The sequence below is a fragment of the Sminthopsis crassicaudata genome, chromosome 2, assembly GCF_048593235.1.
Source record: "Sminthopsis crassicaudata isolate SCR6 chromosome 2, ASM4859323v1, whole genome shotgun sequence".
In the NCBI taxonomy this organism is placed as follows: Eukaryota; Metazoa; Chordata; class Mammalia; order Dasyuromorphia; family Dasyuridae; genus Sminthopsis; species Sminthopsis crassicaudata.
In genome coordinates, this window is record NC_133618.1 from 467,119,078 (window position 1) to 467,134,490 (window position 15,413).

Here is a 15,413-nt window from a genome sequence, read left to right on the forward strand (position 1 = left end):
ATGTGACTGATGTTTTACTCTCTAAAAGGCTGATTGGTTTCCTGGTGCCAGTAAAATGATTGATGAATATTTCAATCATGGCTCTTACTCTTCTCTAAGTCTCCCATCCCCCCCAAAAAAATTTAAATCCTACCTCTCTCCTGTAGCTGCACCCTCCCCCACTCTTGCACTACCCATCCCCTTCCTGCTGAGCTTTCCTTTTATTGACCCACAACATTTAAAAAGGTCTCCCTTCTGTTATACAGGGCCTTTTTTTCCCCTTTAAATTGAATCTGGAATTCTCTAGGTCATCTGGCCTGAAGAGAATCTTTTCAAGATGTTGATAGAATGATGCTAGATCCTAAGAACTCTGAATCAAAAATAACTTTACCAACAGGGACTGATTGTCTTAAAGAAGAAATAAATCATAATTAAAAATATTAGGTGCCCCTTCTACAGCACTTTGTGTATTTTCTTCACAACCATCCAAAGTATAGCTAAGTAGAATTGTTCTGTTATCACAGAAGTCCTGGATTCAAATCCAACCTCTTATATTTAGTGTATGACCTTGGAAACCCCTCTCTAAAGTGAGGGGGTTGAACTACATGTCTCTGAGATCACTTCAAATTCTAAATCTACTGTCCTAGGGTAAGACAAGAATTTATTATTCCCACTTTATAGATAAAGAAGCTGAATATATTTCAAGGAGCTAAAATGATTTGTCCAAGATTACTAAACAAGTGACAAGATTAGGACTGGAATTCAGATTCTCTTTCCTCAAGATATAGTCATTTACAGAAGAGGCAACTAAGGCAGAGGGAAAGAACACAGGATTTAAAATAATAGATCTGGGTTACAAGTTCCAACTTTGCCACATAAACAATTTGACCTTGGGCAAGACCATGCAAGCCATCTCTTTTCTTGATAAAATGAGGAAAGTGGGTTAAATAAATTCAAACACCTCTTCGAGGTCTAACTTGCAGGGGATATACTTGAATACACCATCTCTTTCCCCCAAAATAAGACCACTACCATTTGATGGAAATGAATTTAAGTCCACTCATTCTTTCTAGCCTTCTTAGGGATACTAGCAAAAGACTAAATTAAAGTATCTTCTCCCTCCTTAAGCCCCTGATTTGCCAACAACCAACTTTATGAGAGTTAAATTTTGCAGACCTAATATCAGGAAAGCTAGCAAAAGAAGATGAAGCTAGCTGAGTACATGTGTATCATAAATATCCTCTCTTTGGCCACAATTTGAAATTTCTATCTTTCCCTGAAGCCTCCTTGGATACTGAAAACCTAGCTTCCTCAAATCTCATCTTTCATTCTTTTCCCCTCATTCTCCATAATGAATTAACTACCAACCCTAATTATTTCTATTTCCTCTCACCTATTCCATTCTGTCATCATCTACTGTAACCAATCTACTTCAAGCCTTCTCATCTCTTCTTGAACTATTATTATAGTCTTAATAAATTTCTCTCTTCCAACTTCTTTTTTCTACAATCCCTTCTTCAGGACACTTCCCTATAAAGTAAAATTCTTAAAGCATAATTCTAATCATGCTGCTCCTCCGTTCAAGACTTCAGCAATCCATCACTTACTGTATGTTAAGAGGTTGGAAAACATATTGGACTTGCTATCAGAAAATCATGTTTCATATGCTGGCTCTGTCTTTATTAGCTGTGTGGAAAATTATTTAATTTTTCTAATCCTCACTTTGCTGATCTATAAAGTGGGGATATAATGATCATACAACCCACTAAAGAACAAAGTGCTTTCCAACATTTAAAATACCATAGAAATATGAGTTACCACCAAAAAAATACAATTGTGATAATGGCATTCAAAGGAAAGTCCTTCACATTATAAGTCAACTGACTGGCCAACTTATTCTCCATTTGAAACATTTAATTATTTTCAGTGCCATTACTCATGTTTGTTTTTGTTTTATTATGCCCAACTTTTCCTGACTCCGTGAACCATACTGTCCATGGGGTTTTCTTGGCAATGATGCTAAAATCATGAAATCTTTTAGTGTGCCATTTCCGTCTCCAGTAGATTAAAGTAAACAGAAGTTAAGTGATTTGTCCAGGATCACATGGCTATTTAGTCATCTCAAGCAGAATTTGAACTCAGGTTTTCCCAATTCCAGGCCTAGTACTCTATTCTACTCCTCAGTTGAGTTCTTTCCTTCCTCCAAGATCCAGCTTTGACCTTCCATGAAGTCTTTGACCCTCCTTCCAATAAAACTGATTTCTTACTTTACATTACATTTTGTTTAGTCTTTTCTGTATTTATCTCTCTCTCTTCCCCCCATATCACCATCATTGGTATAGAGCATCTTCCGCTTCTTAAAAATATAAGGTCCCCAAGAGCAAAACTTGCATCATAACTATATCTATATCTATATATATATATTCCTAGCCCTGTGCTCTAAATCTTTTGTGGATTTGAACTTCTCTCCTACTAGCTAATTTAAGTTTCTTTCCTTTATGTAGCCCAATTTTTTCTGTTCTCAAAAAACAAAATCACTTGACTCCACAAATGTTTTCCCAACAAGACTTCTTATTTTGCTGGAAAGGCATGATTTATTTATTAGAATCACAAGTTTCTATTCTCAGAGACCTCAAAGATCATTTGATACTGCTTTCATATATTTTATTCAGATGTTAATTATAGTCCAGAAACTCAGGTTGAATGGCAAAGTAGGGGGGCTCTATAGAACCCAATTGTTCTGGCTGCCTCTTGTCTTTGAGTTAAGCTGCTCTTACAAGCAAAATCTTTGGGGAAAAACTGAAGGAACTTTTTATATTTGGCCTAAGGAGCAGAATACTTCAGGGGAGACAGGGTAGCTATCTTCAAATATCTAAGGGTATTTTACATGCAATCAGTCTTATTTTGAATGGTCTACAAGGTGAACCAGGAATGATGCATTCAAGTTATAATTTGGCAGATTTTATTTGAGAAAGAATTTTGAATCCAGTACTGTCCAATAACTGAAGGACTACTTCCAAAATCATCCAAAAGTTTATCATCCTTGCTTTTCCAGTTAACTAGGTGTATAACCTTAAGCAACTCCATCATCTTCTACGGATTCAATTTTACCATCTGTAAAATGAGGCAGCTGAATTATTTTTCTAACATTGATCTATATTGCAAGATCCCAGACAACTCTCAAGCCTACATATCCACCATACCTATTATCTTGCCTGGAATACTGAACCAACAACTATCTATGAGTTACTCTCATTAATAACTGAAATTCAACATATCTTAAAGAGCCATCACAAGCTCCTAAAATTAGCCCCTTTTCTTAACTTCCCTGTTTCTGTTGGTCACTAACACCCTCTCCAAGTACTCAGGTTTGAAACCTTAAAGAGTCATCCAACTCTTCCCTTAAACCCTATAAAGTCAATTAGTTACCAAGTCTTCCAGATTCCACATCTGTGCTCTTGCACATTCCTTCCCCCTCACCTCCCTCCCAAACCACAGCTTTCTTCAAAACTTCATTCACGTGGCATTTTCTACAGGAAATCTATCTAGAGTCTCCAAGATATAGTTCTCTTAATGGTCTCCTTCCAACTACTATACGTAAATCTTTTATATTTACTTTTCTGTGGATATGTTTCCACAATTTAATGAAAGCTCACTGAGGGCAAGGACTAATTTATTTTTTGTCTTTGTATGTCCAATACCTAAAAGTGCCTGTCATTATCATGGGTGCTTAATAAATGTTTGTTGAATGAGTTCTGTGAAAGGTAAGGTCAATTTATTCTCATGAGTAAACTATGCCAGCAATATAAAATAAAACCTGTTTGAAGATGTGTTCCATTCAAATGATACAAACTCCCAAGAATGACTTCTTCCACCATTTCGCCCTCCCCCAAACACTTTTCTGGCCTTTAATCCCCATACCAAGCTTCACTGGAAGTTCTGATCCTGTAACTCATTGTTATTCACATTGTTATGTGACATTTCTTCAGCTTGCTGGCTTACCACAGAATGACTTCTACCTAGCAACTGCCTTAACCCCCTTAACAACAAAGTAATTGACTTACACTAAAATGTCATTCACACCAGAGACAGGGCAGTCTGTCCCAGGGCTGAAACTGAAATGCTGATTCCACACTGATCTTCATGGTATTTTCTAAAATTGCTAGTTGGGGGAGATTTAAATAAAACAAATCGATTAATTCTTACTGTGTACAAGGCACTATGCCGGAGCTAGAAGCGATACAAAGCTTAACTGAGATCTAGTTTCTGTCCTCAAGGAGCCATAGCTTAGTAGGAGATAAGAAACAAACACTGCAAGACAAATACAGTCAATTTAACAAAGTTTTAAAGAGATCAAGACAAGAGAAAACCGTTTGGGAAAATCAAATTTTAAGTGACACAAATTCCCTAAACATTACATACAACTAAAAATTTTTTTTTTTTTTTAATCAATGAACACCAAATTATGATCCCAAGTTCTCAGGCAATGCCACTGAAACATAAACCCTGGTTGTGCTCCTATCAAGTTGAAAAGGTTTTGATTACAGAATCCAAATGGAGTCTCTCTGGTTTGCAGACTAGCTTCTGTCTTTATTTTCCAGAAGACTCATCACTGGGGACATTTTTCCCCTGCAACTCATGAAAATATCAACTTGGGAATTGGTTTTATTGAAGGACAATACATAGAAGAAATAAAATCTCTTGAAATTTTTAGATAATACCCCAACCTAATACTCTAAACAACGTCAGTGTAAATCCTTTTTCTACCAGCCAAAAATCCGCTAGATTTGTTCATCTCACATCAGTACCTCTACAGTCAAGCCATTAATAGTTTGGTATGAGAAGCAAGCAGTGACATAGCACAAAGAATCTGCAGTTTGAATGCTTAGTCTGACATGTTAAATTAACTATGTGACCAGCCTTAGTTTCTTCTGTTATGTAAGGATGACTCTTAGTTCACAAAGTTGACTTCTAATGACAAAAACACTAGAAGTATCACCACAACCCTCATACTTATAATACTATTATTTACCATTTATCCAAATTGTGAGTTTGTGGTTGAGAAAGAGTAACTTCTTATTAGACTCTTGTAGCCACAACTAAGATAATTAAGGGTCAACAAAGAGGTTTCTAATGTCAGTTAACAAAAGACATCTGAGAACATGTTGAGAGTAAGGTATAATTAGGAAGAATGCCCCACTTTGATTTGGTTCTAAATAAATAAATCAGATAAGAGAGCTATTTTCATTATAAACCAACTAAGTCTTAACTACCTCCATTGCAATTATTAATTACCTGAATAGATGTTTTTAGAGGCACCTTCTAAGAGAAATATCAAATATATATATGAATACACACATCTATATATATAAATATTAAATTATCACTAGCACTTTTTTTTAAAACAAATTCACACCCAAAATTCCGCATAGTCATGAGAGTCACCATTCTAGGGTAAACCACTCACTAAATAGATCTTTCCATCAAATTTATTAATTTTTCCCAAGAACACATAATGTTTTTGCTTTTCTGGTATTAGATTTCAGAAATGGTACACCTAAGCAATTGACAAAGTAGTGGCACATGGAGACAGATAGGACCAAAACCAGGAAAAAAGTGAACACATATACTATACATGTACACACAAATACATGCTAATATATCAGAAATTGAGATGGATAGATATGTAAATCAGTTTAGAAATAGAAAAATATACTACTACTGCCATCTGTGGTTTCTACTTGAATGGCTCTGCTGGTATAAAATCACTATAAGAAAAATGTGACTAAGAGCCAGTGGTTTCACCATTTGAAGACACTTTTATAGTAACTATTCACATTTCCAATGTGCTTCTGTGAGACAAGAATAATACTTACACTTCACAGATGAATAAAGAGGCTTAAAGAAATATAGTGAACTTACCCATAGTAAAAATCAGTTTGTGTGTGTGTGTGTGTGTGTGTGTGTGTGTGTATGTATATCAAGCATTTTTTTGAAGAAAATGGTAACATTCTAGATGGGTTGATAAAAACAAAGCAATTCTTTTCAGAAATCATTTCAATGACAAATAAGTAATCAAGTGTTTCTAACAGCACTTTAGTAACTAGGATTTCTAATTCTAAATTTGCTTATTTTTAACTTAACCTAAATTTGCCCACACAATGTCTGCACCATATGTTTAAAATTCAAAGGGTTCCCTTCCAGCAGATAATTTAAAATTAAGTTAATATTCAATTTTTTCCTTAGTCTCCAAAAGCCGAAAGTCAAAGAATACCTCCAAAGTTAGAGATTTCCAAAACAATTTGAGTTAACCTGCTCAAAGGCCAATCACTGTAGCCTGGGGATCAAAAGACATAGGGGCAGCTGGAGATGGGAGGGTGGAGAAGCAATTTAACCCACCAGCCAGGAGCCCTAGGAAAGCCTGATCCTCTCCCAAAGTAAATCACTGTTAATTAGAATTACCAAGTTACAATGAGAAAGCCAGATTTAAATAATCATTGTATCAAGGGACAGACTCTTTCTTCTCCTAAGAAAGGGGTTAGAAGCTGTGATAACACTCACACCTACTAAGGAATTTTGAAAGCCAATCTCGGGTGGCCAAAAAATTCTTTGTAACAATGTATAAAAGATAGTGGGGGTGAGTGTCTAAGAGATCTCTCCATATGACTAGTCCTTCAATTTTCTCTAGTGTAGGAGAGGAGTTAGGCATACCATAATATATTAGACATGAAATACTAATTTATTCACAGGAAGGGGAATTCAGGGCTGAATTTTAAGTTTCCATCAATTTTGCCCTGGGGGAGATCACTCCAAGGAACTAGACAAACTGCAGTTCTGTTATATATTCATGCACTTATATACTAAACACCCAATCACTGTGTGCAGAGCACTGTTCAAGATAGCAAGTTCAGATAAGATCCGGTCCCTGTTCTTAGGGATTTACATAGATTTATATCGAGCTATGACATACATTCAAGATAACTGGAATAACAAATCCGGGTCTATAGGTTTTAAGATTATCTTTCCCCATAATACCCCTTTTGAGTTACTGCTTTCAAGCATTATTACCTCCATTATACATATGTTGAAACATGCTCAGAGAATAATAAAGTGACTTGCCCAAGGTCCCACACCTAATAAAAGCTATGACACAAAATCTAGTCTCATGACTCCATCAGGCTAGATTTTTGTAATCCTGTAATGTTCCTAAATCTCAATTTTTAACTGAGGGAATACATTGAAACCTACAATATTAAATTCTAAACTTGAGGGAAAAGAGAGAAAATGTCTGTTGTGACTTCATGGATACAAAAGTTAGGAAGGAAAAGGTTTCCATTCAATCCTGGTTTGTTTGCGTATGTAGGTACAACAACAAGCTACAATTACTCCCCGTAGGCTACCTTGTTTTAAACATGAAACCATTTCAGAACTATGTAAATAAGAGTAAAAAAAAACAACAACAACAAAAAAACAACTAAATATTGGCAACCTTTCAAAAGTGGAACACAAAACACTGACAAAAGAAAGGACCCCCAGCAACAAAATCCAAGAAAATATGCCAAAGTTCAAAAGGCAGAAGCAAAGAGGGTATTATTACCATATTAAAGTTAACAAATACTTTTAAAAAATTAATGTCATTCATGGTTTCATTTGCAATCATTTTCATATTTGTCACTGTAATAACTAAGTGGAAAAAACCCCCAATAATTTTGGGAGGGAAAAAAAATCTCACTAACTTTCCTGGAAACTAAGAAATCAATTGCTCTCTCTTTGTTCCTTCCCTTCCTACTCCACCCTCAACCAACCCCCAACCTTCATTCTCCAAAGTGTTTATCTGTTCTTGGTCAAGGAATTCTTTGATTTTTTCCCTCCAACTCTGACAGAGTTCCCACACAAAAGAGGGATAGAGCTAAGTTCACAATAGTAGAAGGCACATTGGAATGCCTCAGGCTTTAAAAAAAAAAAAAAAAAAAACCTAAAAGAATCTTAATCAATATAAATATTACTCTTCAAAGGTAACTGGCCAAAAGCTTCGCTTTCATACCAATTATATACATTGGAAATAGTCAACAAAGGAAAGGCATTAAGCTCCACCACAATGGAGAAAAAGAAGCAATACAATTTTGGAATAAATATAAGAAAAAGAAAACTGAAAAGACTACTAGTATCTAGATTAGCTTCCTAACAATGGAATTAAGACAATTTTCCTCTAGAGGAAGGTTAGCCTTCCAGCTGTTAAAGATATTTAAAACTAGCAAACCTTCATATGAACCAATAAATACAATTAAATGCAAACTTATGTGAAAGTATTTATCATTCAATCATACCTTTTCCAACACTTTGTATCTGTGTGACTTAAGGGAAAGTTATAGTTAGTTCCTCTATCAAATGATGATGAAAATCTTTAAGATTTTATAAGCATTTCTCATAAGAACTCTGATATCAGATAATGCAAATATTCCAAGATTTTGAAGTAGCTCCATAAATAAAAAATATAAAATACTAAATTCCTATTTGTGTATGCTAAAGGCTTGGAGGGTTGGAAAAGTTCGACTAAGGTAGGACCCTAGCTATTAGAATTCACAGCCTGATTGGGGATTAAGACATATACAATAACTCTCACTTTTAAGTCATTTCTTCATAACCTCATTTTACAGATGAGGAAACTAAGGATCAGATGACTAACCCAAGGTTGGATGGTTAGTAAATTCCAGACCAAGAATTTCTACTCATGTTCTTAGAAATAAGGATAAGGCTCTTTCCACTATAGCATGTGTCCTTTCAACAGTGCATCAGAAAGAGTAAAAGTTGTTGAAGGATATCAAAGAAGATGCCCTGGATACCTAGAAGTCGTGACATTTTAAGAGAACTTGAAAGTATTAGAAAGGTTTCAACAAAGCACCTGAATAAATCTGAATATTAGTTGCCTCCACAATCCCAGATTTTTAAAAGTAAAATTACATGTATAAACTGGGCAACTCCTTCTCCCACCAAGTTTTTTACAGACTGATTTGGAATATGGGGAAACAGGGAATGACTGAGTTCTTCCTACAAGTGTAATGCCGGAGAAACTGAGGCAAGATAGAGATTAGAGACTATTTAATAATTTATCCAAAAGGGAAAGTCCCAGGGCTGATTGAGACTATCTTCTCCAAGAATCCAGCAAATAATGGGAGTTCTCAATGACATATGACATATGTGGGGGAGACTGAGGCAGGAGCAGAGTCAGAGTGCTAGTGGGACAGGACTCTGACAGGGTGGGGTGAGCCACTGGAAATGGGGGAAGACATCTTGATAAGACAATATCTGATATCCTAATTAGCTTGGGATGGGGAAAGGCATTCTGATATTCTAAAATATAATATCTTTTATCCTTATCAAATATTCTGATTAAGAGGGAGAGGTGGCTTTGTAGGATTGAGCAGAACAATTAGGGAAACTGAGGCAGGACAATTTAGGGAAACTTAGAACAATAAAAGAGAACTGTGGCATAACACAAGTTATCCCAAATAGCCACAACAAAACAACAGTATCTTTGCTATCTCCAACAAAAGGGAATCCACCAACATATAAATTTGAGACTGTAATTTCATTTAAACCTTCAACTTCACTAAAAGCACCACTTTCCTCAGCAGTCTGGAAGAAACCTAGCTCAAATCTTCCAAAATACTCTAAATTTGAGAATGTCTTAACTCTGATTCCTACCTTCCCTCCAGTAGCTTCCAGAATATGTTAATTCCAATGCTTTAAGGCCCTACACAAAGTGACACCATTCCCCACCTTTCTAGACTCTCCCTCACTTTCTACTTCATATAATTTAAAATTCAAGCCAAATTGGACTACTACCTATTCCATAACAAGTTCCCCATTCTCATACCTCAATACCTTTGCTTCCAGTTGTATGAGGCCTGAAATACTCTCTCCTTCCTCTTCTTTATCATTTAGTGCATGCATTTCTAATGACCCTTTCAATCGCCTCTCCCTCCCTGAAGTCTCCAGATCCCACAAGAAAGTAACAAGATCCCCAATTATATAGCTCTTGTCTTTCCATCTCTCTAAAGAACTTAACTATAAATGCAGAACAACACATTTGTGAATATTTATCTCCTTAAAAAAAAAAAAAAAAAAAAAGAAAGAAAGAAAGAAAGAAAAAGCTAACTCCAAGAAGCCAGGAGCCCTATCTTATCTAAACTTTATCTCTTCTCTCTCCCTCCCTCCCCCTACCCACCCTTGGTGCTTCTGCATACAATAATAGAGGTTTAATTTAGTGAATTGAATCACAGACATTTTAAATGGAAAAGAACCTCAGATCATCTGGTCCAAATTATTGTTCAAAGTAGAAAGTATCCCAAAAGTCAAAATGCACTTTTAAATTATTAAAGTTCAAATAGCTTTAATTAATTTTAATTAAAGCTTTAATAGCATAAAATTGCACTAAGACTCTTAAAATCACATTATATCGTTTGAGCCATCGATATAATCATTCTAACTACATAAGTTGGCCACACAGTAAATTAATGTTATAACTAAAATATATTTTCCATTTATTACATTGTTCTAGTAAAAATAAATGCCCCAATGTCTTTTCTCTCAGTGATCTGCTTTTGAAAAGGCAATTAGCTCTTCTTAAGCAGTATGTATGCCCATACTTGAAAATGTACTACCCATTCTTCTCAAATAAAATGAATTCCTGTTGGCAGCCCCAAATCATTCCTCTTTCTTCTGAAAACCCTTCTACAATCCCTCTCAGTTATAACTACAGTTGAGCAAATGTATTTATTGTAAAAGACCCTATGAGACAGTAATGGAAAAAATATCTTCTTGCCCACTCAGCACAAAGAATTCCTGGAAGGGTTGGAGCTGCTTGCATCAAAAGCAGGCTGTCCTATTGCCAAAGAGAACAGAAAAAAACATTTAGAAGACTGTAAATTCAGCATCCCCAGGAATTCCTCTAGGAAAACATTTCTAAAATTCCATTTAGGAGTTTTATTGTTTTCATGCTTCTATCGGCATTAAGCATTTTTATTTTATTTTATTTACTCCGATTCTATTTTACACAAACTCAAAATTCCCCCAAAACTTAAAAACCTCTGGACAATTTATTACAATGGAGGAAATCAGTTACAAGTGCAAAAAGTGAGAATTCAGTTCTTCTGACTAGTACTTAAAGAGAAATGAGAAAGCTGAATTAGCTGCTTTCTTAAGGTTCCTTCCAGAGCAATCATTTTTTATTCTATGCTTTTTACCTATTCATGTTATCTAGAGAAAGAGCTAACCAGGAAGCCCAAATAAATTTTTAAAAAATGTTTACATAGAGTGCCACCCATTTTCACTAGCATAATGGGATTCTCTTGGGAGTTCCAATTGAAGCTTTAATACAAAGAAAGAACAAAAGATAGTGCAAAAATAAACTGTCAGATTTTTCATCCTCCCATTCAAATATGATCATTCCATTTCTGTTCTATAACTATTTGCTAGGCTTAATGTCCCAATTTTCAGTGTGTTTACAGCAACACAGAGACGGCTTTCATTAATACAGAAGAATCCAGCAATCCTAAATAAGACAAATGTCAAATGCTAAAGAGATGCTGGTTTCTACGGGATGGCTAGAACTCTGTCATTTCAAATTGGCCAATTCAGGAAGATGAATAGGAAATGTGGGTGAATTAAAATGATCATTAAAGTTCTTTAAATGTACCGATGAATAATTGATAGCCAAGGCAATTGCTAGCCTTTCCTTAACTACCATATTGCTTTTAAGTAGCCAAAAGTAATAAAAGATTTGTCATCTTAGAAGTGAATTTTTACATAATGTAAACGTGAAATTTTACATAAAGGCAACAGAGGACATTTAACTTTCCATATGTTCATAGTCCTTGCTGGGAGGAGTCCAAATTATAGTGGGTTTAACAGTCTTCACACATATATAGCTAATCTAAATTTAAAAAAAAAAAAGACTACAGAGGGGAAAAAATAAATTAAATAGATGGGCTTTGTTCTGCAAGACTCTTTCTCCCTATCCTAACTGTATTCCAGGTTCCATCTCTTTGTAAGACAGGAAATTTTATTGATTTCAAACATGGTCACAATTCATAAGTCAAGAACCACAAAGAACCACACACATGACACCCAAATATCAGGGAAGGATTCCTTTTATCCACATTCCCCATGTCTTAATCTGAGTCAAATCAAATACGACTCAACTTTTTAAAACCTCTTTCCACCTGCAACTTATGTTTCATTCAAATGTTAAGATAATACAAACTCATCTGAATTTATTTCAAAGAGCATCAAGATTAGCAAGAATTTCAAGTCACAAATTCTGCAGAGATTCCTCAAACACATACTTCCCAATTCTAAACCAGATTTAAAAGGCATTTCTGCAATAACAATGTTCAGTTATTTTCAAATCAAGGGCTTTATTAGGAAGTCAGAATACCAGATTCTTTCCAACTCTAAATTCTAACAAACCATATTCTACAGTCCCTCTCAGTTTTAACATTGTTATGTTCTATTATGGCTTTCAACTTTTTAAAATTTTATGTCTGAAGTCTGAAGACTAAATCTTTGTAAATACTTTCAAGTATCTATGAAGAGTAAAACTTGGGCTACTCTCTTCTTCATCCTGAAATGCATAGATGTGTAAGAGGTGGAAGCCACAGCAAATAAATAAAAAGGTTTTGCCACTTCAGCATTTGCCAAAGCAGGTCCCCAAGCAACCTTTGTAATTCAGAACTCCCGGTGCAATTGCTCCTGCAGCTAATTGCTCCAGGGCGCTTTCCAAGTTCAAAAGTTCACCTTTTACGACCTCACAAAGGCTTCTTACACTTTACTAATAAACACAAACCAAAGGCAAAAACAGAAGGGAACTATGTCAAACATATAAAAAGTACACACACCCACCTAAAAAAAAAAAAAAAAAAAAAAAAGATTTTGTGTGTGTTGGGGGGGTGAGATGCTTCCCAAACGGGACGCCCACCTTCGCCATTCCAATTTCCAAAGCCTTCACTCGGGCCCTCCCCAAACTTCCCAAGACCCAACTGGGACAAAGTCTTCTGAGGGCTAATTCCTCCAGCAGGGCTCCCTAAGGCTCTCCCAGAGGTAAATCAGGGTCCCATTCTCTGATAACCGCACTCGAAAAGAGTTAAGTTGGGGGGCGGGATGAAGATTGGAGAGAAGAGATTCTATATAATAACCAAAGTCACAGACACCGTGGACAATGAAGGGACATAGGAAGAAGGGTGGCCGAGGAGGGGAAAGAGGTCCGCCATGAAGTGGCATTCGGGGAGCCCGGGACAGTGGGGGCTCCCCCCGGGGTGGTGGGTGAGAGCTGCCTGGGAGGACCGCGAAGTAGCGGCCGGGCCCCTAGGTGAGGTTACTCCGGGATGGAAAGATCTGCGGGAAAAGTGTGCCTGCAACTGGAAGGAGCCCGGGAACTAGAGACGGGAAGGAGGGCTAAGGATGGAGAAGGGCCGGGAAAATTGAAGAGGAAACGAGAAACACTCCAGAGCCCAGACTGGCGGGGTTCAGAAATGAGGGCGGCGGAGCAGGTCTGAGAAAGGTAAGACTTCGAAAGACCGGGAAGGGGGATTTTGAGGACAGAGAAGAGCTGAGGAAGGGGTGACAGGAGCACATATTTGGGGAGGAGTCCGCCACTAAGGAGAAAGGGGGGAGTAGTAGAATGGGGTGGGGGCAGCCGGAAGAAGTGGAAGGATCTGGAGAACTGGGAGGATGTGAGGTCCAGGAGAAAAGAGGGGATCGAGGGCGGGTGGGGTGGGGTGGGGGGAGACGGGGTCTAGAAAAGTGGGAGCATCTCCGGGAGGAGGGGAGGGTGGCGAGGGGAGAACGCGGGGAGGAAAAGAAACAGGGATTGGGGTGCTGCAGGGGTCTAAGGGAGCGGGGAAGGAGGGTGTGGGAAGGGATCCGGGCTATGGGGGAGGGGAGAGGGTCCCAAGAATAGAGGCAAGAGGAGATCCGGAAATTGTGGTGAGAGGTTGTTGAACTAAGGAGCTGAAGTCCTAGAGAAACTGGAAGCGGAGGGGGCAGAGGTGGAGGGGAGGGAGGATTCGGAGAATGGGAGGGAGGACCCGGGGGGGGAGAGGGGTAAAGGCCGAAGGGGAGAAGAGTTCCTGGACGGGGAAAGCGCTGAGGTCCAAAGACTGGGGGAAGGAGATGGGGAGAGATTCGCCGAAAGGGATCAAGCAGGAGAGTCCGGAAAATGGAATTTGAGTTGAAGAAAGATGATGAAAAAAGACCAGAAAATTGGGATAAAGGGGAAGAGAAGGCTGCAGGAAGAGGGAATGTCTGCAGATGGGGGTAGGGGGCAGAGGGGGAGGTCAAGGAGCACGGAGAGATGAGGGTCCAGGACATGCCGAGGATGACTAGAGGAGGGACAGCCGGTAGTGCGGGCGCTGGGTCAGAGGAGGAGGCGGGGAGCCTGGAGTTAGAGCATGGTGCGGGGAGCGGGTGCAGAACACCTACCGTTGCGCGGTGCCGAGGCTGCTACCGGAGCCGCTGCGGGGGTGGGGGCCAGGGGCGGCTCTGGAGAGGCGGAGGAGCCTCCGGCGCCGCTGTGCGGCCGCTCGTCCCGCTCCATGGGCGCGCTCAGGGCCCGCGCGGGGCCCGCAGCTCCGCCAGGGGCGGCTCCCCAGAGGCGGAGGCTGTCATGGCCCGGACCGGGCCGGGCCGGGGCGAGCTGGGTTAGGTTGAGCTGTCTGACCCCGGGCGGGAGTTGTGCTGGGTTCCCGAGGCTCAGGCGCTGACTGAGACTCCTAAGTAGAACCCCGGGCTCGGCCCCTCAGCACTGGCCAGCTCCCTCCCCCGACGTCACCGCGCCCAACTCACAGGGCTGCTCAAAGCACGCTGGGAAATGGAGTCCGTTCTGCGGCCCCGCCCCGGCTCGGAACATACCAATACCGCCCTCATTATGGGTAGAGATGAAACGATGCGTCCCCCCCAAAAGTGGCCATGACATCATAGATAAGAATGATCCCTCCATGTTCCTCTGTTTTATAATAAAAATCACTAAAACCTTAGATATTATATCATTACATTTATTTTTTCAAAAGCCTTAGACTTTGTGATAATGTCTCTTCCCCTTTACTAAAAAATAATCTTCTCCAGAAGAATAGCTCCTCGGATTAAGGCCCGCCCCTTCCTCCCGGTAGGCTCCCGTAGCCTAAAAGAGCACGTGCTACAAGGACCGCCCCCGAGAGGTGGGATGGCTAAGGGGGCGGGGTCCCTCGGCACTCTTCTTTGGTTTTTGCGGGACAAAATTCCTCGGGATTGAGCTGCGAGAATTATCCTTCCGTTGCCAATCTGCTTGTCGATCGTAATAGAACATTTGTAAAGTATTTACCAAAGACCTGCGTGACACCCCCGTGAGTTAGATATTCAGAGATAATCCCATTTTTCAGATGGGAAGTTGAGACTCG

General features: G+C 38.9%; 1 protein-coding gene across 1 annotated transcript in view; it reads right to left on the bottom strand.

Annotated features, from left to right (window-relative positions):
- NR6A1 (nuclear receptor subfamily 6 group A member 1) overlaps positions 1 to 14,803 on the bottom strand; it is a 250,333-nt gene extending 235,530 nt beyond the window's left edge. The window contains exon 1 of the mRNA XM_074293063.1: positions 14,461 to 14,803. Within this exon, the coding sequence (XP_074149164.1) occupies positions 14,461 to 14,575 (115 nt within the window). The 5' untranslated portion in view covers positions 14,576 to 14,803. The remainder of the gene's footprint in view (positions 1 to 14,460) is intronic.
- Positions 14,804 to 15,413: the final 610 nt, after the last annotated feature.